This window comes from Macaca mulatta, chromosome 12, assembly GCF_049350105.2.
Source record: "Macaca mulatta isolate MMU2019108-1 chromosome 12, T2T-MMU8v2.0, whole genome shotgun sequence".
In the NCBI taxonomy this organism is placed as follows: domain Eukaryota; kingdom Metazoa; phylum Chordata; class Mammalia; order Primates; family Cercopithecidae; genus Macaca; species Macaca mulatta.
In genome coordinates, this window is record NC_133417.1 from 111,570,989 (window position 1) to 111,592,771 (window position 21,783).

At 38.3% G+C, this 21,783-nt stretch overlaps 1 protein-coding gene across 15 annotated transcripts in view; it reads left to right on the forward strand.

Annotated features, from left to right (window-relative positions):
• ZDBF2 (zinc finger DBF-type containing 2) overlaps positions 1 to 11,660 on the forward strand; it is a 38,460-nt gene extending 26,800 nt beyond the window's left edge. For 6 of the 15 annotated variants that reach the window (XM_028831031.2, XM_077957419.1, XM_077957421.1 and 3 more), the window contains one exon: positions 1,926 to 9,186. In XM_028831031.2, coding sequence (XP_028686864.2) covers positions 1,926 to 8,811 — 6,886 coding nt within the window. In that variant the 3' untranslated portion in view covers positions 8,812 to 9,186. Of the gene's footprint in view, positions 1 to 1,925 lie in introns of all 15 variants that reach the window. The other 9 variants (XM_077957425.1, XM_077957423.1, XM_077957424.1 and 6 more) reach the window with 4 other exon arrangements.
• The last annotated feature ends 10,123 nt before the right edge of the window (positions 11,661 to 21,783 follow it).

Consider the following 21,783-nt stretch of genomic DNA (forward strand, 5'->3'; position numbering starts at 1 on the left):
AAGTTTTCTTAAACTAAGATTTCCTTAGTTTTACTAGTTTTTCAGTTTCAGAATCACATCCAGGATACCACATTACATTCACTTGTAATGTCTCTTTAGATCTTTCTTGGCTGTGACAGTTTAATCTTTTTTTTTTTTTTTTTTTTTTCTTAAGTCTAGATGTGATGATACTTACCTCCTTGAATTGTTATTATTTTTTATGTGTCTGCCTTCTGCAGCTACTTGAATGGTCTTTAAGAGGCAGCTCAACTTTTTTTGAATTTGCCTTAGTACCTAGCATAGTGCCTGTAATGCAGTAGTAAGTCCTTAGTAGATGGTTGTTACGTGAATGAATGTTTGCCTGACTTTAAGAATTCAGGCTAGGCCGGGCGCGGTGGCTCAAGCCTGTAATCCCAGCACTTTGGGAGGCCGAGACGGGCGGATCACGAGGTCGGGAGATCGAGACCATCCTGGCTAATACGGTGAAACCCCGTCTCTACTAAAAAATACAAAAAACTAGCCGGGCGAGGTGGCGGGCGCCTGCAGTCCCAGCTACTCGGGAGGCTGAGGCAGGAGAATGGCATAAACCTGGGAGTCAGAGCTTGCAGTGAGCTGAGATCCGGCCACTGCACTCCAGCCTGGGCGACAGAGCAAGACTCCGTCTCAAAAAAAAAAAAAAGAGTTCAGGCCATGGCAATATCATTAGGTCAGCTGGTTATATACATGAAAGAGCAGTCCCTGAAATGCTTTGGTTAAACATGTTGTCTTGATACTGATAGAAGAGATTCATAGACTGATTTTAGATATGAAAATTTTGGGTCTTTTTAAAAATAATGGAATTTAAATTTTGAATGGGAAATGCATATACATAGACATAATTCACAGGGCACGTTCAAAAGTAAGTCTTCTTAAATTGCTGCCATCCTGTAATCACTTCACTAGAGGTAACACGTGATACCTCTAGACTTCTACAGTTGTATGTGCCATTCTCTAGATATTCTAAGTGCATTATTTTTTCCCTTCTATTTTACATAAATGGTAGCTTTCTGTGTACCCTTGCTTTTCACTGACAATGTTTATAGTAATTGGTTTTTATTTGTATGTATAGAGGTGTTTTATTATTTTTAAAAACCACATTGTATTCCATTAAATACCATTAATTATTTAACCAGTACCCAGTTACTGAGTATTCAGGTTGATTCTAGTCATTTGCTATTACTCCTCCCTCCTCTCAAAAGCAGCAGTAAATATTCTTGTACATGCCTCATTAAACCCATGAGAAAACCAAAAGTGGAATTAGAGGTCAGAGGGTATGTACATTCTTAATTTTAATAGACATTGCAAAATTGCTTTTTGTAGAGGTTACAAATCTACATAGAGGTTAACCAGTAACCGTTAACTGATCTATATTCCTGTGAACAATGTATTAAAGTGCCTTTGTTCTTACACCTTCACCAAAACATTGTGTTAAGATTAATAATAGCTAACATTTGTGAATGCTTACTATGTGTCGAGCTGTTTCTTCATTTTAATGCTCCTTACATGTAACAATTAATTTACTCATCAAAACAATCTCATGAGGAAAATAGTGTAAGATTCCCTTTTTTTGGAGGCAGAAACTGAAGCATACAAAGTTAAGTAACATATGTCAAACTTTTTGCTGTTACTACTCTGATAATTGAAAAATAATATATGATTTTATTTGATTAATCATTTATGTTTAGGGGCCATTTGTATTTCAGTAGCAATTGGTAGCACCACCTCCACCTTCTGCAGTAATTCCCTCCCCGCAGTCCATGCGGTGTTCAGCCTGTGGTGACTGCCTGGATTCCTTGTCCTTTAAGGATAGTCCAGAATAGAAAGCAAATAACGTTTATTATGCCTCTCTTTTAATATTTTAAACAGATATTAGAATATGTTTATGAGTCTCCCCCCTTTCTTTTTAGTTCAACACGAGATGAGACACATGTGAATACTGGGTCATCATCTGAAGTGGTGCATTTGGATGATGATTTTTCTGAAGAAGAGGAAGAGGATGAGGATAAGATTGAGGATGAGGATGCTACTGAAGAGAGACCCTCCGAGGCTTCAGAACCTATTGAAGAGTTACATTCCAGACCTCATAAATCTCAGGAAGGCACACAGGAGGTTTCAGTTCGACCATCAGTTATTCAAAAACTGGAGAAGGGACAGCAGCAGCCCTTGGAGTTTGTTCATAAAATTGGGGCCGGTGTGAAAAAATGTAATCTAGTAGATATTGGTCAGGCTACAAATAATGGAAGCAACTTGGTACGCCCGCCAGTGATTTATAATGCTCCTGCTAGTTGTTTATCTGAAAGCTCTAATGATAGACCAGTTACAACTAATACAACTGGTTTACCGGCAGCAGCTCATTTGGATTCAGTTAGCAAATGTGACCCAAACAAAGTTGACAAATACCTTGAACAGCCAGACGGGGCCTCTAGAAATCCTGTGCCATCATCCCATGTAGAAACTTCTTCATTTTCACATCAGAAACCTAAAGAATCAAATAGGAAATACTTACGCATGAATTCAGATAAGTTGGTTTTGTGGAGAGATGTAAAATCTCAGGGTAAAACTTTGTCAGCTGGCTTGAAATTCCAGGAACGCATGGGTACTAAGGACTCCTTAAGAGTTAAATCTCCTTCCAAATTAGCAGTAAACCCGAATAAAACTGACATGCCTTTGAATAAAGGAATCTTTGAAGATACTATTCCAAAGCACCATGAGGAATTCTTTTCTAATATGGATTGTACCCAAGAAGAAAAGCACTTGGTTTTTAACAAGAAAGCCTTTTGGGAACAGAAGTGCTCAGTGAGTTCCGAAATGAAGTTTGATTGTAGCTCTCTTCAGTCAGCATCTGATCAGCCCCAAGAGACTGCACAAGACATAAATCTTTGGAAGGAGGAGCGAATTGACCAAGAAGATAACTATGAATCTAGAGGTTCAGAAATGAGTTTTGATTGCAGTTCCTCTTTTCATTCACTGACTGACCAATCTAAAGTGAGTGCCAAAGAAGTAAACCTTTCCAAGGAAGTATGTACTGATGTACAGTATAAGAATAATACATCTTATGTTTCTAAAAGAAGTTCTGATTGCGGTGACATTCTTCACTTGGTTACGAACCAATCCCAAATGACTGTTAAAGAAATAAGTCTTCAGAATGCAAGGCGTATTAGCCTGGTTGACCAAAGCTATGAATCTAGTGATTCTGAAACAAATTTTGATTGTGATGCTTCACCTCAGTCCACTAGTGACTACCCTCACCAATCTGTAAAAGAAGTAAGCCTTTCTAAGGAAGTGCACATTGGTTTGGTTGATAAGAACTATGGTTCCAGTAGTTCTGAAGTAAGTGCTGATTCTGTTTTCCCACTGCAGTCAGTGGTTGACCGACCACCGGTGGTTGTCAGAGAAACAAAACTTCGGAAGAAGGCTCATTCTGGCTTGGTTGATAACTATGGATCGAGTTGTTCTGAAACAAGTTTTGATTGTGATGTTTCTCTTGAGTCAGTAGTTGATCATCCCCAGCTGACTGTCAAAGGAAGAAACCTGAAAGGTAGACAAGTCCACCTAAAACATAAGAAGCGTAAACCCAGTAGTGCTAAAGCACGTTTTGATTGTGATGTCTCACTCGGGACAGTTGCAGATGAATCCCAGAGGGCCGTTGAAAAGATAAATCTTCTAAAGGAGAAGAATGCTGACCTTATGGATGTGAACTATGAATCCCATGGTCTTGTAATGGGTTTTCACACCGGTGCTCAGTTAGTGGCTGACCAGCCTCAAGTAGCAGAAATAGAGCCTCAGAAAGTGGATGTTGACCTTGAGAATAAGAGTGTTCAGTCTAGCAGTTCTTCTCTAAGTTCTGATTCTCCGGCTTCTCTTTATCATTCAGCTCACGATGAGCCTCAAGAAGCTTTGGATGAAGTAAATCTTAAAGAGTTAAATATTGACATGGAAGTTAAGAGCTATGATTGCTCCAGCTCTGAGTTGACTTTTGATTCTGACCCGCCTCTTCTGTCAGTTTCTGAGCAGTCTCATCTGGATGCTGAAGGAAAAGAACGGCACATTGACCTGGAAGATGAGAGCTGTGAGTCAGATAGTTCTGAAATAACTTTTGATTCTGATATTCCTCTTTATTCAGTAATTGACCAACCTGAAGTAGCTGTTTATGAGGAAGAAACTGTTGATCTGGAAAGTAAAAGTAATGAATCTTGTGTTTCTGAAATAACTTTTGATTCTGATATTCCTCTTCATTCAGGAAATGATCACCCTGAAGTAGCTGTTAAAGAAGTAATTCAGAAAGAAGAGTACATTCACTTAGAAAGGAAGAATGATGAACCCAGTGGTTCTGAAATAAGTTTGGATTCCTATGCCCCTCGTCATTCAGTGACTAATTCTCCCGAAGTAGCTGTTAAAAAGCTAAATCCTCAAAAAGAAGACCAGGTACACTTAGAAAATAAGGAAAATGAACCTATTGATTCGGAAGTAAGTTTGGATTATAATATCATTTTTCATTCAGTGACTGGACATTCTGAAGATCCCATTAAAAAAATAAACCTTCACACAAAAGAGCACATGTACTTAGAAAATAAGAGTGGTTTTGAAACAAGTTTGGATTCTGATGTCCCTCTTCGGCCAGCGACTCACAAACCTGAAGTAATTGTCAAAGAAACATGGCTTCAAAGAGAAAAGCATGCTGAATTCCAAGGTGGAAGTGCTGAATTCAGTGGTTCAAAAACAAGTTTAGATTCTAGTGTCCCTCATTATTCAGTAACTGAATCTCAAGTAGCTGTTAACAAAATAAACAGAAAGAAGCAATATGTTCTAGAAAACTATGATAAATGTAGTGGTTCTGAAATAATTTTGGATTCTAATGTTCCACCTCAGTCAATGACTGACCAAACTCAGCTAGCTTTTTTGAAGGAAAAACATGTTAATCTGAGAGACAAAAACAGTAAATCAGGTGATTCTGAAATAACTTTTGATTCTGAACAACTTCAGGAAGCGGTTAAAAAAATAGACCAATGGAAGGAAGAGGTTATTGGCCTGAAAAATAAGATTAATGAACCTAGTACTTCTAAATTAATACATGATTCTGATGTTTCTGTCCAATCTGTGGCTGATCAACCCAAAGTAGCTATTAAACATGTAAACCTTGAGAATGAAAACCATATGTACTTGGAAGTTAAGAACAGCCAATATCGTTGTTCTGAAATGAATTTGGACTCTCGTTTCTTGGTTCAGTCAATAGTCAATCGACCTCAAATAACTATTTTGGAGCGGGACCACATTGAGCTAGAAGGTAAGCACAATCAGCGTTGTGGTTCTGAAATAAGTTTTGATTCTGATGACCCTCTTCAGTCAGTGGCTGACCAGCTGAGAGAAACCGTTAAAGAAATAAGCCTTTGGAAGGATGAAGAAGTTGACATGGAAGATAGCAGGAATGAAGCTAAGGGTTTTGAAATTATGTATGATTCTGCTGTTCTTCAGCCAGTGGCTGGCCAACCTGAAGGAGTAGTTAAGGAGGTCAGTCTTTGGAAAGAGCATGTTGACTTGGAAAATAAGATTGTCAAACCTACCAATACTAAAATAAATTTTGATTCTCATGAACCCCTTCTGTCTGTGACTAATAAAATTCAAGGGGTGAATAAAGAAAGAAATCTTTTGAGGGAGGAACGTGTTTGTCTGGATGATAAGGGCTATGTGCCCAGTGATTCTGGAATAATTTATGTTTCAAATATCCCTCCTCAGTCAGTGATAAAACAACCCCAAATTTTGCAAGAGGAGCATGCCAGTCTGGAAGATAAGAGCAGTATTTCTTACAGTCCTGAAGAAAGTTCTGATTCCAGTGACTCTTTCCAGGCAGCAGCAGATGAGCTTCAAAAATCTGCCAAAGAAATAAATCTTTGGAAGGAAGACCATATTTATCTGGAAGATAAGAGCTATAAATTAGGTGATTTTGATGTAAGTTATGCTTCTCATATTCCTGTTCAGTTTGTGACTGATCAATCTTCTGTGCCTGTCAAAGAAATAAACGTGCAAAAGAAGAATCATAATAATCTAGCAAGTAAGAACTGTGAAGTCTGTGGTTCTAAAATAAAATGTGATTCTTGTGTTCGTCTTCAGTCAGAAGTTGACCAACCTCAAGTGTCTTACAAAGAGGCAGACCTTCAGAAGGAAGAGCATGTTGTCATGGAAGAAAAGACCGGTGGACCTAGTGATTCAGAAATGATGTATGATTCTGATGTTCCTTTTCAAATAGTGGTTAACCAGTTTCCAGGGTCAGTCAAAGAAACACATCTTCCAAAGGTGATACTTTTGGATCTGGTGCCCAGTGATAGTGATTATGAAGTAATTTCAGATGATATTCCCCTTCAGTTAGTGACTGACCCACCTCAGTTGACTGTCAAAGATATCAACTGTATAAATACAGAATGTATTGATATAGAAGATAAGAGCTGTGACTCTTTTGGTTCTGAAGTCAGGTGTAGTTGTAAAGCCTCTACTCCCTCAATGACAAACCAATGCAAAGAGACTTTCAAAATAATAAACCGGAAGAAAGACTATATTATTCTGGGAGAGCCAAGTTGTCAGTCTTGTGGTTCTGAAATGAGTTTTAATGTTGATGCCTCTGATGAGTCCATGACTTACGAGTCACAAGGACCTGATGAGAAAATGGCGAAATATATTGACTCAGAAGATAAGAGCTGTGGATATAATGGTTCTAAAGGAAAATTTAATTTGGGAGACACTTCTCATCGAACGACTCACCGACTGCAGAAAGCTCGCAAAGAAGCCAAGCTTCGGAAAGATCCAAGAAATGCTGGCCTAAAAGGTAAGAGCTGTCAGTCTAGTGCTTCTGCAGTTGATTTTGGTGCCTCTTCCAAGTCAGCGCTCCATCGAAGGGCCGATAAAAAAAAACGTTCAAAGCTAAAACATAGAGATTTAGAAGATGTGAGCTGTGAACCGGATGGTTTTGAGATGAATTTTCAGTGTGCTCCCCCTCTTCTGTCTGATACTGATCAGCCTCAAGAAACTGTTAAGAAAAGACACCCTTGTAAGAAGGTGTCTTTTGACTTGAAAGAAAAGAACCGTGATTCCCAGTCAAGCTGTGTTCCCAAGGTTGATTCTGTAAGGAACCTGAAAAAAGCAAAGGGTGTCATAGAAGATAATACTGATGAACCAGTTCTTGAAGCCTTACCTCATGTACCTCCTTCATTTGTGGGGAAAACATGGTCTCAGATAATGAGAGAAGATGACATGAAAATTAATGCTCTTGTGAAGGAATTTAGGGAAGGTCGTTTCCACTGTTACTTTGATGATGACTGTGAGACCAAAAAAGTTTCTTTGAAGGGAAAAAAAAAGGTTACCTGGGCTGACTTGCAGGGTAAGGAGGACACTGCATCAACTCAAGCTCTGTCAGAAAGTGATGATATTGTCTGTGGTATTTCAGATATTGATGACTTGTCAGTGGCCTTAGATAAACCATGCCATCGTCATCCTTCAGCAGAGAGGCCTCCTAAGCAAAAGTGGCGTGTGGCTTCTCAACGCCAGACAGCGAAAATCAGCCATAGTACTCAGACCAGTTGTAAGAATTACCCAGTGATGAAAAGAAAAATAATTAGACAAGAGGAAGACCCACCAAAAAGTAAGTGTTCACGTTTACAGGATGACAGAAAAACTAAAAAGAAAGTCAAAATTGGGACAGTTGAATTTCCTGCATCATGTACTAAAGTTTTGAAGCCCGTGCAACCCAAAGCCTTAGTCTGTATTCTTTCTTCTTTAAATATTAAACTGAAGGAGGGTGAAGGCCTCCACTTCCCTAAAATGAGGCACCATAGTTGGGATAATGATATTCAGTTTATATGCAAATATAAACGGAATATCTTTGATTATTATGAGCCCCTGATTAAGCAAATTGTAATTAATCCTCCCCTGAATGTACTAGTACCAGAGTTTGAGAGGCGTAACTGGGTTAAAATTCATTTTAATAGGAGCAACCAAAACTCCAGTGCAGGAGATAATGATGCTGATGGACAAGGCTCTGCTTCAGCACCTTTAATGGCAGTGCCGGCAAGATACGGATTTAATTCACGTCAGGGAACCAGTGACCCTTCTCTGTTTCTGGAAGAATCAAAGATTCTGCATGCTCATGAGGTTCCAAAGAAAAGAAATTTCCAGCTAACATTTTTAAATCGTGATGTTGTCAAAATCTCTCCAAAATCAGTTAGAAATAAGTTTTTGGAAAGTAAAAGTAAAAAGAAAATTCATGGAAAGAAGGTGACAACCAGTAGTAATAAGTTAGGTTGTCCCAAAAAGGTTTATAAACCAATTATTCTCCAGCAAAAACCCAGAAAAGCTTCAGAGAAACAGTCAATTTGGATTCGGACCAAACCAAGTGATATAATTAGAAAGTATATTTCAAAATACTCTGTTTTTTTACGTCATAGATATCAGTCCAGGAGGGCTTTTCTTGGAATGTATCTGAAAAAGAAAAAATCTGTTGTCAGTAGGCTAAAGGAGGTGAAGAGAACAGCTAAAGTGCTTTTGAATTCCTCAGTTCCACCAGCTGGTGCTGAAGAGCTGTCGAGCGCTACGGCAAATCCTCCTGCAAAGCGACCTGTGCCTGTGCGGGCTTCTTGCCACATCACACGAAGGAAGAAGAGGAGTGATGAAAGCTACCATGGCCGAAAGAGAAGTCCTGCTGGACCTGTGAGAGCATATGATCTGAGAAGCTCATCTTGTTTACAACAATGTGGAAGAAGGATGACTCGGCTAGCAAACAAATTGAGAGGTAATGAGACAAAATAGAAGTTGTTTTTGTGTTTAGGCTAGTTGAGGATTCAGTACTTCAATTGAAATATATTTGGTACTTTGCACACACAGCTTTCCCAACTTTGGTGAGAAAACTAATCTTGAACTATTTTGCTATCAATATTATTTTTCACAATTTTTATATTCATTTAAAATTAGTGTTTAGAGTCCTTTCATTTTAAGATTCAAAGCAACCTTTGTCCAACATTTTCTGTAGAAGAACTTCATCTTAATTTATGTCACAAAGTAATTTAGCACCATATATAGAATTTTGTTCCTCAAATCATATCCCTCTTATTTTTTATGATTATCTCTCTCATCCCTGCAAATTTAACATTGTGAGAATGAATATAGCAAACTTATTACAAAGAAGGAACTATAATGAATTATGTCAGCTTTTGAATGGAGTTGACTTAAATGAATACAAACAAAATGTAGTTTGTCTTTCTTTTTAAAACATTCCAGAAAATGAGATTCCGTAATCTTTAATACAGTTTTTAAAAACTGGTGATTTTTTTTTATGCCTAACACAAACTCCTCCTGCTTCATTTAAATTGGATCTGCAAGTCTCTAACTTTTATCATTTGGATGCATGCACACATACAGTCTCTATAAGTTTTTTGGGTTAGCCTTATTAGATCTTAAAAGGGAAAATAATTTTGCCCATGTGTTTAAGCATTCCCCCCCCTTTTTTTAACCACCTTTACTCCCTTCTACATGAAGAGTTGGTGGTTTAATATGAAAATCCAGGTTACTTTGTGGCCTTATCTCCTAAAAATATTTTAGGCATTACCATATTAGTTTTTATTTTTATTTTTATTTTTATTTTTATTTATTATTATTATTTTTGAGACGGAGTCTCACTCCGTTGCCCAGGCTGGAGTGCAGTGGCCTGATCTCGGCTCACCGCAACCTCCGCCTCCTGGGTTCAAGTGATTCTCCTGCCTGAGCCTCCCAAGTAGCTGGGACTACAGGCGTGCGCCACCATGCCTGGCTAATTTTTGTATTTTTAGTAGAGGTGGGGGTTTTACTGTGTTGGCCAGGCTGGTCTCTAACTCCTGACCTTGTGATCCACCTGCCTTAGCCTCCCAAAGTGCTGGGATTACAGGCGTGAGCCACCGCACCCAGCTTACCATATCAGTTTTTAATAATTTGTACTGAAATTATTGGCTTGGTAATATTTGGGCAGGCCATTAATTCTCATTAGAAAATTACTTAATATTTCAAAGAATTGAATAAAACTGGTAATCTTTGTGGAGGCCCATTTTGCGAGTGGAAACCTGTATTTATACATTAGTTTGTCTTTAACTTGTTAACAGATTTTAACAGTTCAAATAAAAGATGTTAACGAGATGCAGTTTGAGTCTGGGATACTCAGAATACATCCAGAACTTGCATTCAGGGACACTGATTGAGTTGGTACAGATGCATTCAGTTGTCGTTCATTCATGTTAAGCCAAGATCCTGGATCTTCTATCATTAATGTTAAGGGGAAACATGAATTACAACTATATTGTATGACTGCCGTATTTTCTTGAAACTAAGGTCAGTGTTAAACCATATCTTGATTTCAGAATTTAAAATGTGTTACCTTAGAAATAATGAAATATAGTGTAACAGTTGGTTTCTAAATGTGGTTTTATTTCAGGGGCCATTGTTTAACCTGTGTGTATGCTATGATGGAGTTCTTTTGTAATTTCTTTACTTCTAAATTTAAATAGTAATTGTGTTTAAAAACAATGTTTTTGTTTTTAGTTGCAAAGCAGCATATATCTCATTTCCTTCGACCTTGCCTCCTCATACACAAATATATTTTCATTTCTCTTCTTAAAAGATCACTGTGGGCCAGTAGTTTAAAATAATCCTCCAATTTTAACTTAGAAACAAAGCTTTATCCTAGTGACTAGGAAGTAAACAAACAGCTGATGTATAAAATATTCTATTTGTGGGTATTGGTGTCTTTTTTCCCTGTGGAATATACACATAGTTCCCTTAAATTTTATTAATAGACATTCTGTATTCTTTTGGTGTAAGTTTAAAAGCAAGAGATCAAATGAAAATATATATTACGTACTTATGATGTGTTATATCTATTGTGATTACATCATGTGAGATAACAGTTCTTATAATTCAAGTAATTCAAATTTCAAGTTATACAAATGTTACCATTTTCACATTGGAAGCCCTTCTAAGTACCATTTTCATTGGGGGCAGGGAGAAGGTTTATGTTTAAATTTTATATTACCAAACATAGAAGTACAGTGCTGTACTGATGGTTTTGTTTAAAGTTTTTGAAATGTTTAGTAGTTCTTGTAATCATTATTTTAGACAAGCGTGAAAACTTGAAATTGTTGAAACTTATAATTTAAATTAAATTGGAAATTACTTTCAGAATTTGGTAGTATACAAGATGTGCCCCTTTGTCTAAATAAATGTTGGCTTAATTTGCAGATTAGATAAAACAATTGATGTTTTTGTGTATTCAAGAGTGCATTAAATTCTTTTAATAGTAAAAAGTCAAATTACAACCATAATGAGTATTTTATTAATCTTGTTCTTGTTCAGTATTTTGCATAGATTTTTATTGTAATTGTCCTGAGTTCTACAGTATGTGGACAGTATCGTGTGAAGTGTGTTTTTGCATTTGTGCATTTAAATTATTTATGTAACTAGGGCTCTGAGTAACACTTTTTTTTTTTGGTTGAAGAAAAGCTATATTTAAATATTCAAATAATTATATATTTCCATGTAAAACTAATGTGAAGACTAATGTATTTTTTATATTGCAATGTAAAAGCTAAACTTGTTTTTGATGTTATCAAGATAAAATTTATTAAACCTTGAAATTTGTCTCTGTTCTCTCTTCATGTTAGAAACTTTTTCTGGGAATACTCGAAGAATAAGAGAATAATGGCCTGAGAGATTATAAATGAGAGAATGTAAATGTTGATGCCAGCGAGAAAATAGTTTAACCAAAGATATACAGATTATATTTGATGCAGTAGTTATTTCAAAGGATTAAAATTAAACCATTTATTTGGCTGGTAGAGTGGTGGATTAGCAGCTTTTCACTTTGTGTACCTGGATTGAAAGGGCCCGTGAACAAGACTGAGTTCATGAGGCTGCATCTATATCACTGTTTGACACCTACTGGGAAGGGAGGACTTGGGAGCCTCCACTGCCACAGCATGTATTATAAAGGACAAGAAAACATGAGAAAGTGTATGTGGGTCAGTGAGGTAGGTGCCTTTGGCCCCAGTAGTACTGACTTCCAGAGTTTATTGGCCTAGATGTTATTGCCAGGATGAACAACATCGTAATATTTTTTTTCTTTCTTGAGGCGGAGCCTTTCTTCGTTGCCCAGGCTGGAGTGCAGTGGTGCAATTTCAGCTCACTGCAACCTCTGCCTTCCAGGTTCAAGTGATTCTCCTGCCTCAGCCTCCCGAGTAGCTGGAATTACATGCATGTGCCACCACACCCAGCTAATTTTTGTATTTTTTGTAGAGACTGGGTTTTACCATGTTGGCCAGGCTGGTCTCGAACTCCAGACCTCAGTTTGAGACCACCTGCCTTGGCCTCCCAAAGTGCTGGGATTACAAGCATGAGCCACCACACCCGGCCTCTAATATTTATAATAAAAATCACGGCTGGGCATGGTGGCTCACGTCTGTAGTCCTAGCACTTTGGGAGGCCGAGGTGGGTGGATCACGAGGTCAGGAGATCAAGACCATCCTGGATAACATGGTGAAACCCCATCTCTACTAAATACAAAAAAGTAACCTGGCCTGGTGGCAGGTGCCTGTAGTCCCCACTACTCAGGAGGCTGAGGCAGGAGAATGGCGTGAATCCGGGAGGTGGAGCTTGCAGTGAGCCGAGATCACGCCACTGCACTCCAGCCCGGGAGACAGAGCGAGACTCCGTCTCAAAAAATAAATAAATAAATAAATGACTAGAGTGAAAATGTAAAATGGAGTCCATTTTCAGCAAAGGGCTTCTATGTAAAGAAAATATAGTTTGTTGTTGAATCTTTAAGTATAAACTTATAATTTTCTGTGTTTATAATTTATTACATGAATGTTACAATAAATTTATTTCCAGGTTTCCTTATTTTAAGGTTAAAAGGGGTGTGTGTGTGTGTGTGTGTGTGTGTGTGTGTGTGTGAATATCTTGGCCCTTACTGAGTGCCAGACATTGTTCTAAGTTTTTAATCTGTTATCTCATTTGATCTTCAAAGGACCATTATGAGTTAGATACTGTAATTTTCACGATATATTAGATGAGAAAATTGTGGCATATTGTAGTTTATAGTTAATCATCATTCCCACCCTCCAGTTCCAAGCCAGCACTAATCTAATTTCTGTCTTTGTAGTATAGCCTTTTCTGGATAGTTCATATGAATGGAGTAGTAAAATACGTGGCCTTTTGTGTTGGCTACTTTCATTTACCACGATGTTTTGTCGTTGTGTTGTAGCACAAAATTTGTTCCTTTTTATTGCTGAATAATACTTACAGTTCGTTTTTAATGAAAATAATAACACAGCCCTGGTCTCCTGGTAGCAAATATGAGAAAACCACTAGGTTTGAGCCTAGCTGTTCCCTTTATCCCTCTTCTATGTGTTATCCTTGGTAACTCCCCAGACCCAAGACCAGACAGGACCATTGCCTTCTAGAGTTCTCTTATTCCATACCTGGATGTTTGTGCTTCCTCTCTTGGACTTTTTGTCCCTTTACTACCCTTCCTGGCATTCTTTTCACTGTTCTGTGAATTCTCATTTTCAGTGTCAACACATTACCCTGTGTTCTCAGTGCGTTCATAGTGGATTGTTGGCAGGTAATTGGAATCTGAGAATTTTATCCAAGTTGCTCATTATTCTAATCTCCATGAGCCACAGAGCCAGGAACTGCTTGATGGTGTACTGGTTGTGGCGAACACTCTTTTTTGAAAATTACTCTCTTACATAACCACAGCATGTATCATCAAAATCAGGAAATCAGCATTGATCTGATAAGACCATCTACTCCACAGACGTTGTTCAGGTTTGGGGGATTATTCCAGAATGTTCTCTCCTGGTCCAGGATTTGATCCAAGATTATCTACTGGCATGACTCTAATTTTCTTCAGTATGGAGCAGTTCCTCAGCCTTTCTTTGTATTTCATAGCATAACTTATTGAAGATAACTAGGTTTTTTTTGGTGGAAACTCAGTTTAATGTTTCTTCATAATCTGCTTTTCTAGGGGAGGAGCAGAAATTCTGTATTCTTAGTGAACTAGAGCCATGTGATGTCAATTTGAATAAATGTGATAGAAGATACCCAGTGTTGGTCCTTAGGGAAAAAGGTTTTCATAATCAGAAGTAGGGGCTCTCACTGAGGTTGAGTTATCAACAAATAGTTACATTTTCTGGCAGTATTGACTGTGAATTTTATCTAATTATTTAACTCATAGATAAGACAATCACTTATTCATACATTTAACAAATATTACTTCTACCCCTACTACATGCTTACCCCTGTGTGGGTGCCAGGGATCCAGGCATCAACCAAACAGGTTGCTCACCCTTATGCACTGTGCATAAGGTTGCTCACCCTTATGCACTGATACGTGTGAGGGGGAATTTGAATAGTGGTAAGTCAGTGGGCTTGCAACATAATTCTTGTGCTTTCAAAAATCGTTCATAGACTCATATAGCTAACACTCACAGGATACTGCTCTTTGGCATTGACCAATTCCTCCACTTTCTGCCTTGAGACCCATTGCAAGCTGTTTCTGATCATTGTCTGGAAAGATTGTTTTCCTGTGTTTGTGTTATTTTGAAAAGGCTCTCTGTGTTGGTTTGGTGCACCAGGATAGTGTTATGTAGACTCACTTGCCACAGCAAAAAAAAAAAAAAAAAAAAAAAAATCCTAAGGAGAAGTTGGTATACTCATCAGATGTTAAGTTTTTGAGCTGAGATTTTGTCAGCTTTTTTGACCTGGAAAAATAGAAGGCTTACTATTTTTTTTTTTTTTTTTTTTTTTTTGAGAGTTGTCACTGGTCACAGATAATTAAATAAGTAAAGTGAGTGGTGTTTATCCATTGAGCTAGACCTAGTTTACTAGCTGATTGACTACCTGAAAATCTGAGTTTGAATGTGGTTATTTCACTGTGTCAAATGGTAGCCTAGTAATTGATTATTAGTGCTGTTTTACACAGTTGCCTTCTTATGTCTAGGATATATTTAGGTGAGTGAGTGAGGTAGCTTTGATGCCTTAATAGAACCAGAGAAACCACTTGGCCATAATAACTGATAGTTTTCGGGTTTTCATACTGTGCTTACTACTTAACACATCTGTAACCTAGCAGAGCTGCAACGTTCCTCTTCTTTTTGTTCCTACAGAGAAAGGATCTCAAGTCTAACTTAGAATGTGGCATAACAATGTGTGACAGTCTTTTGAGGAACAAATCACAGTAATCCCAAATTGCCCAGGGTAATCGATAGCAACTGCCAGATTGCATTTGGAGCCAGGACATTTCTTTGGCTATACTGGATGATCATGTAAGATCTGGAAGAACATGAGGATGGTTATAAGTGGCTGGATAAAAACAAAATGAAAATATATGAGTTCCTGTTGTGCTAAAGATGTTGATGAGAATTATTCTGAAGAAAAATGGCCACTACATTTTAAGTGCTAATTTAAGAATGGCTGCTGCTGCTTAGAGATTGTTGAGTATACTGATTCTAAATTACGTAGTTTAAGTTGTGTAAATTTAAATTCTGGAGTAGGTTTTTTTTTTTTAATACCATATCCATCATAAAACAGCTGTTTTCACTTGCCATAGGTGAAACTATGGGCAAACATTTATGTGCAGGTGTGTTGTAGCAACAGATCTTGTTAACAGTGTAAGTGCTTAAGGAATTTTTAGTACAGATTCTGTGAGTTAAAATTACAGTATGGAATGGTCATGAAGCCTGATTCCCTTCCTCAGCCCCACTGTCCAGTAGAAAAACAATCCTGATTTAGTCTTCAGTATGTAATCTATCTTCTTCTTGGACATACAGAAGGGTTTGTATTATATAGTATTTAGGGCTTAACATCTTGTGCCAAGTAATTTTGGTTTTCTTCTGAATCACAGTAAAACTATGTGGAAATCAATTCAAGAAAAATTTGCTTGATGCTAGTGCATGACGGTAAGTGGGGGCATTGGGAGTTCATCCTGAGTAAAGGAAGAGAGCCTGTTCCTTAAGCAGAGTCCATTCTGCCAGTGAATTGCCCACATCTCCAAATGAACATAATGCAGTTGGGTCGGGGAGAATGACACAGGAGGCTCAGCATCATTTCTGTCTCCTCACTTTTCTTGGCACCATATCCTAACACAAAGTTTTATTGAATATTTACCTAAAATTTCTCCCACATTGGTTATTTTCACTTCTGTGGTTTGACACTGTGATAACAGATGGAACAAACAAGAGCCTGGTCAAAACTTCAAACAAAAAATCTGGGGAACAAGCTGTCCACAGGGTCTTTGAAAAGCTCTGATACATTCCCAGGGATCTAAAAGGTTGCATAAATGTGCAAAGCTGTGGGCATGCCTGGGAAAGACCTGAGAGGGCCCTACTCTTTCACCTCTGGCTGATTGGAGTTTCTGTGCAAGTAGGAAGTGAAGGCTAAGGCAGAGTTCTAAGCTGCCTGAATGTTGAGGGCATGTCTTAACACACATACATACATCTAGAGCTTCTCAGCAAATAATGGAATATTTATTGGTTCACAGAATTTAAGGAAATGTCTGTCAAATCATTGGCTGACCACTAAGTTAACTGAGCAGAGACTTCAGTTGCTGTACAGTACAGGGAGTAAAGACTATTGAATTAGTCCCGGAAGGTCACTATGCTAACAAATAGCAGCAGCAGAAACAACAAAACAGCAATTACAACAAACCCTAAGGGTGGGGGAAATCTGATTTCCAGAGTTTCTACATTATATTATCTAAAATACTTAGTTTTCAATTAAAAATATTGAAATATGCAAAGAAATAGGAAAGTATGACCTATGCACAGGAAAAGAACTGTCAATAGAAACCATTCCTGAGAGGTCTTATTGTTGGACTTACAAATACTTTAAATGAGCTATTAAATATATGTATTATTTATAGGATAAATATAAAAATATTATAGACCAGGTGCAGTGACTCATGCCTATAATCCCAGCACTTTGGGAGGCTGAGATGGGTGGATTGCTTTGAGCCTAGAAGTTCAAGACCAGCCTGGGCAACATGGTGAAAGCCCATCATGCATGCCTGTGGTCCCAGCTACTCTGGTGGCTGAGGTGGGAGGATCGTTTGAGCCTAGGAAGTTGAGGCTGCAGTGAGCTGTGATTGCACCACTGCACTCCAACCTGCACAACAGAGTGGGATCCTGTCTCAAAAAATATTTTTAAATATTAATATATACATAAAAATGAAGTCTAAAGGAAACCATGTCTAAATAATTAAAATACGAGAACAATGCTTAACCGAATAGATAATATCAATAAAGAAAAACTGGAAAAAAGAACTAAATTATAAAGTTGGAAAACTTTTTAAAATATATTTCTTGATAAAAATGTGTAAACCTTGTCCTCTTCACTAGGTTATGTAGACTTCTTAAAGGTGTTAACAGTTATTGTGTACATTACATTTTTGTGTCGGTCAATATGCCTACTGTAATAAAAGGTTTTCCTTCTTTCCACCTAGCATCACTTGTGTATATATATTTATTGTGTATATATATTATATTTATTATGTGCCTGTCTTCCCTACTAACTTGATGAGAATGGGGCCTTGTTTACTCACCAATTTCTATCCAGCATGTGTGTATTAGTCCGTTTTCACACTGCTATAAAGACACACTTGAGACTGGGTTGTTTATAAAGAAAAGAGATTTAATTGACTCACAGTTCTTCATGACTGGGGAGGCCCCAGGAAACTTACAATCATGGTGGAAGGGGAAGCAGGCACATCTTACATGGTGGCAGGTGAAAGAGCATGCAAGAGCAGAGAAAACTGCCGTATGAAATCATCGGATCTCGTCAGAACTCACTATCACAAGAACAGCATGGGGGAAACCACCCCCATGATCCAATCACCTCCCTCCCTTGACACGTGGGGAGTCGACACAATTCAAGATGAGATTTGGGTGGAGATACAGAGGCAAGCCGTATCAGTGTGATTCAATATCTGGATGATAGTAAGTTTTCAAAACATATATGTGCAATCAAGAAATTACAAAATAAACATGGTATAAAATATTAAAAATATGGTATAAAAAATAAAAAATAGTACACCTGTATAGGGCTCTTAGCATAAATGGAACTTGCAGTTTAGACGTTGCTCTGGGTGAGAGTGAGTGATGAGTGAATGTGAAGGCTATGACATTACTGTATAATACTGTAGACTTTAAAAACACCCTACATTTAGCTACACTAAATTTATGTAAAAATATTTTTCTTTGATAATAACCTTAGCTTAGTGTAACATTTTTACTTTCTAAGCTTTTACATTTTTAAACCTTTTTTGATGTTATAATAACATTAAATACTTTGTGTAGCTGTATAAAAATATTTTTTTATATTCATACTCTATAAGCTTTTTTCTATTTCCTTTTTTTTTTTTTTTTTAACTTTTAAACTATTTTGGTAAAAACTAAGACACAAACACATACATTAGCCTGGGCCTACACAGGGTCAGGATCATCAATATCACTGTCTGCCACCTCCACATCTTGTCCCAATGGAAGGTCTTCAGGGACAGTAACAAGCATGGAGCTGTCATCCCCTGTGATAAAAATGCCTTCTTCTCAAACACCTTCTAAAGAACCTGCCTGAGGCTGTTTTATAGTTAATCTTTTAACAAACAAAAGGAGCCAGGTGCAGTGGCTCAAGCCTATAATCCCAGCACTTTGGGAGGCTGAGGCGGGCAGAGCCCTTGAGGTCAGGAGTTTGAGACTAGCCTGGCTGACATGGTGAACTCCCGCCTCTACTAAAAATACAAAAATTAGCTGGGTGTGGTGGTGTGCACCTGTAATCCCAGCTACTCAGGAGGCTGAGGCAGGAGAATCTCTTGAACCCAGGAGGCAGAGGTTGCAGTGAGCCAAGATCACGCCACTGCACTCCAGCCTGGGTGACAGAGTGAGACTACGTCTCGAAAAAAAAAAAAAAAAACAGAAACAAAAATAACCTAAGTAAAAGGAGTATATTCTATTAAAATAACAATAAAAAGTATAGCACAATAAATACATGAACCAGTAGCATAGTTGCTTATTACCACTATCGGGTATTATGTACTGTACATAATTGTATGTGCTATAGTTTTATGTGACTGGAAGCACGATCGGTTTGTTTTACATGAGCATCATCACAAACACAAAATGTTATGTCGCATTACAACATTGAGGTGGCTATGACATCACTAGATGATAGGAATTTTTCAGCTCCATCATAATCTTACGGGACAACCATCATATATGCAGTCTCTTCTTGACCAAAACGTTGTTCTGTGGCACATGACTGTATTATTAGATGTCAAAATTCCTGTAACCTCGGCACTAATTTCCTTATCTTGGAAGTGGGAAAGAATATTAATTAAACTGGCACTATGTGCAGTTTAACAATCATATGGTCTCTAGATCAGGAATTCTTAGCCTCCCTGGCTGTCCCTACTGAGTATGATTGGTTGAACAATAGGTGTCCTCCTGTCCTTTGCAAGAAAGCACGCACAGAACTCCAAAAGTTATTGTCTTTACATGAGATTCCCAATGATAGACTCCCTGTGGGGTCGCTAGGGGAATGGGCTCCACTATGGCACACTGGGTGATCTTGGACATATCCACATAGGCTGTGCAGGCAAAGGCTGGAACCACAGCTAACCTGAGTCTTGGCGGAAGCACCTTATTATTCTCCCAGCACATGACAGAATGTGAGGTCCATGATTAGTGGCTCCAAGGCCATCTCTCAGGAGTCTTTCATGCCTCCTGGGTTCTGGTGAGGTATGAAGTTTTCTGGCTTAGAATACAGCTGCAGACTCTAAAACTGCCTACCTGCAGTTTAGAATGGGCTTCTCAGCAATGCGATGGCCCACAGCTCACATGGCAATCATCTGGCCCCCTTTGTTTTGGGTCATCCTTTTTGTTGTATGAGACAAGGATCACAGGGAGCTGGAACTTTTGGCTACCTTCTGTCTAGGTAAGTAATACATTGTCTAAGTCTAAAAAGGATTCGTGTGTCTCCTCTGATTGAATCTGTCCACCAGGCCTTGGTCTTGGCCCTGCTTGCTGCTCTGTGCTTTACGGGGCCCTGATCCCAGTGTGGGAGGCCTCTCAACCCAGACCTGGGGGGCCACTCTCTCACCTGGCTGCGTCTCCCCTCCTCTGTGGGATTAGCCCACAGAATTTTAAGTCCAGATCCTGGTTCTTTCTCCTAGGTAGCTTTTAATCTTCCATACTTTGTTGTAGGGGATGAGTTTTGTTTTGTTGTTTTTTCCCCTAATTTTCAAAGTTGGACAGAAGAAGGTCCTGAGATTCACGGAGGGCCATAGACTTGGTGTGGCAGCTGGCTTCTTTTTTCTTTATAATTGGCCTTGAAAAAAATTTATACATGTATAAAATTATGTATATAATTGACCTATATTAAAATTCAAATACCTAACACTGGGATTCTGGAAGGGTTAATTTCTATCATGCTACAACATGAATGAACCTTGAAATCATGATGCTTAGTGAAAGAAACCAGACCAAAAAGCAACATTTTATATGATTGCATTTCTATGAATGGTTCAGAGCAGGCACATTCAAGACATGGAGCAGTGATTGCTAGGAAACAGTGAAAGGGGAGATGGACAGTGACTGCTAATGGGTTTTTTTGGGGGAGTAATAAAAATATTCTGGTATTAGATAGTGGTAATGGTTGTACAACTTGTGACTACATTAAAAATTACTTATTATACAGTTTAAAAGGGTGAATTTTGTATGTAAATGATGTCTGAGTTTTTTAAATTACATAAGATAAATTATAAACTTGGTGTATTAGTTTCCATGGCTGCTGTAACAACCAACCATCAACTTGGAACTTGTGGCGTAAAACAACAGAAATCTACCCTCTCACAATTCTGAGGCCAAATGTCTGAAATCAAGTTGTCGGCAGGCCTCTTCTACCTCTGGAAGCTCTATGAGAGAATCTGTTCCTTGCCTGACAGCTTTGGTGGCTGCCGGCATACCTTGGTCACATTACTCTAATCTGCCTCTGTCCTCACATTGCCTTCTCGTGTGTGTGTGTGTGTGTGTGTGTGTGTGTGTGTGTGTGTCCTCTCCCTCTGACTCTGTGGTGTCAATTCCCACACAGCTTTTGCTTCTTATTATGCAGAAGAGGGTTTGTTTCATTGAATTTCATTTAAAAATACTCTCTAATAACTTTCCATTTTAGTCAGTCTACCAAAAAAAAAATGCAACAGAGATTTTACATATGGTTCTTTCTTCTATTTGTTCATAATAAAAAGCCAAGGCTGATGTTTGCACTGTCACACTGTGAAAGGCAAATCCATTGAGGAATAAAAAGCAATATGCATCTTTCTGCTGTTTTTTTTTTTTTTTTTTTTTTTTTTTTTTGAGACTGGGTCTCCCTCTGTCTCCCAGGCTGAAATGCAGTAGTGCCGTCATATCTCACTGCAGCCTTCATCTACCAGGCTCAAGCAATCCTCCCACCTCAGCCTCCCGAGTAACTAGCACTAGGGGCGCCCACCAACATGCCTGGCTATTTTTTATTTTTGCTTTTTGTAGAGAAGGGGTCTCTTTATGATTCCCAGGCTCTTCCCGAACTCCTGGACGCAAGTGATCCTCCTGCCTTGGCCTCTCAAAGTGCTGGGATTTCAGGCATGAGTCACCGCATTCGGTCTGGTCAATTTTTAATTGTCTGTCTGCCTGTCTCATTAGAATGTAAGTTTCATGAAGATAAGAACTTTTT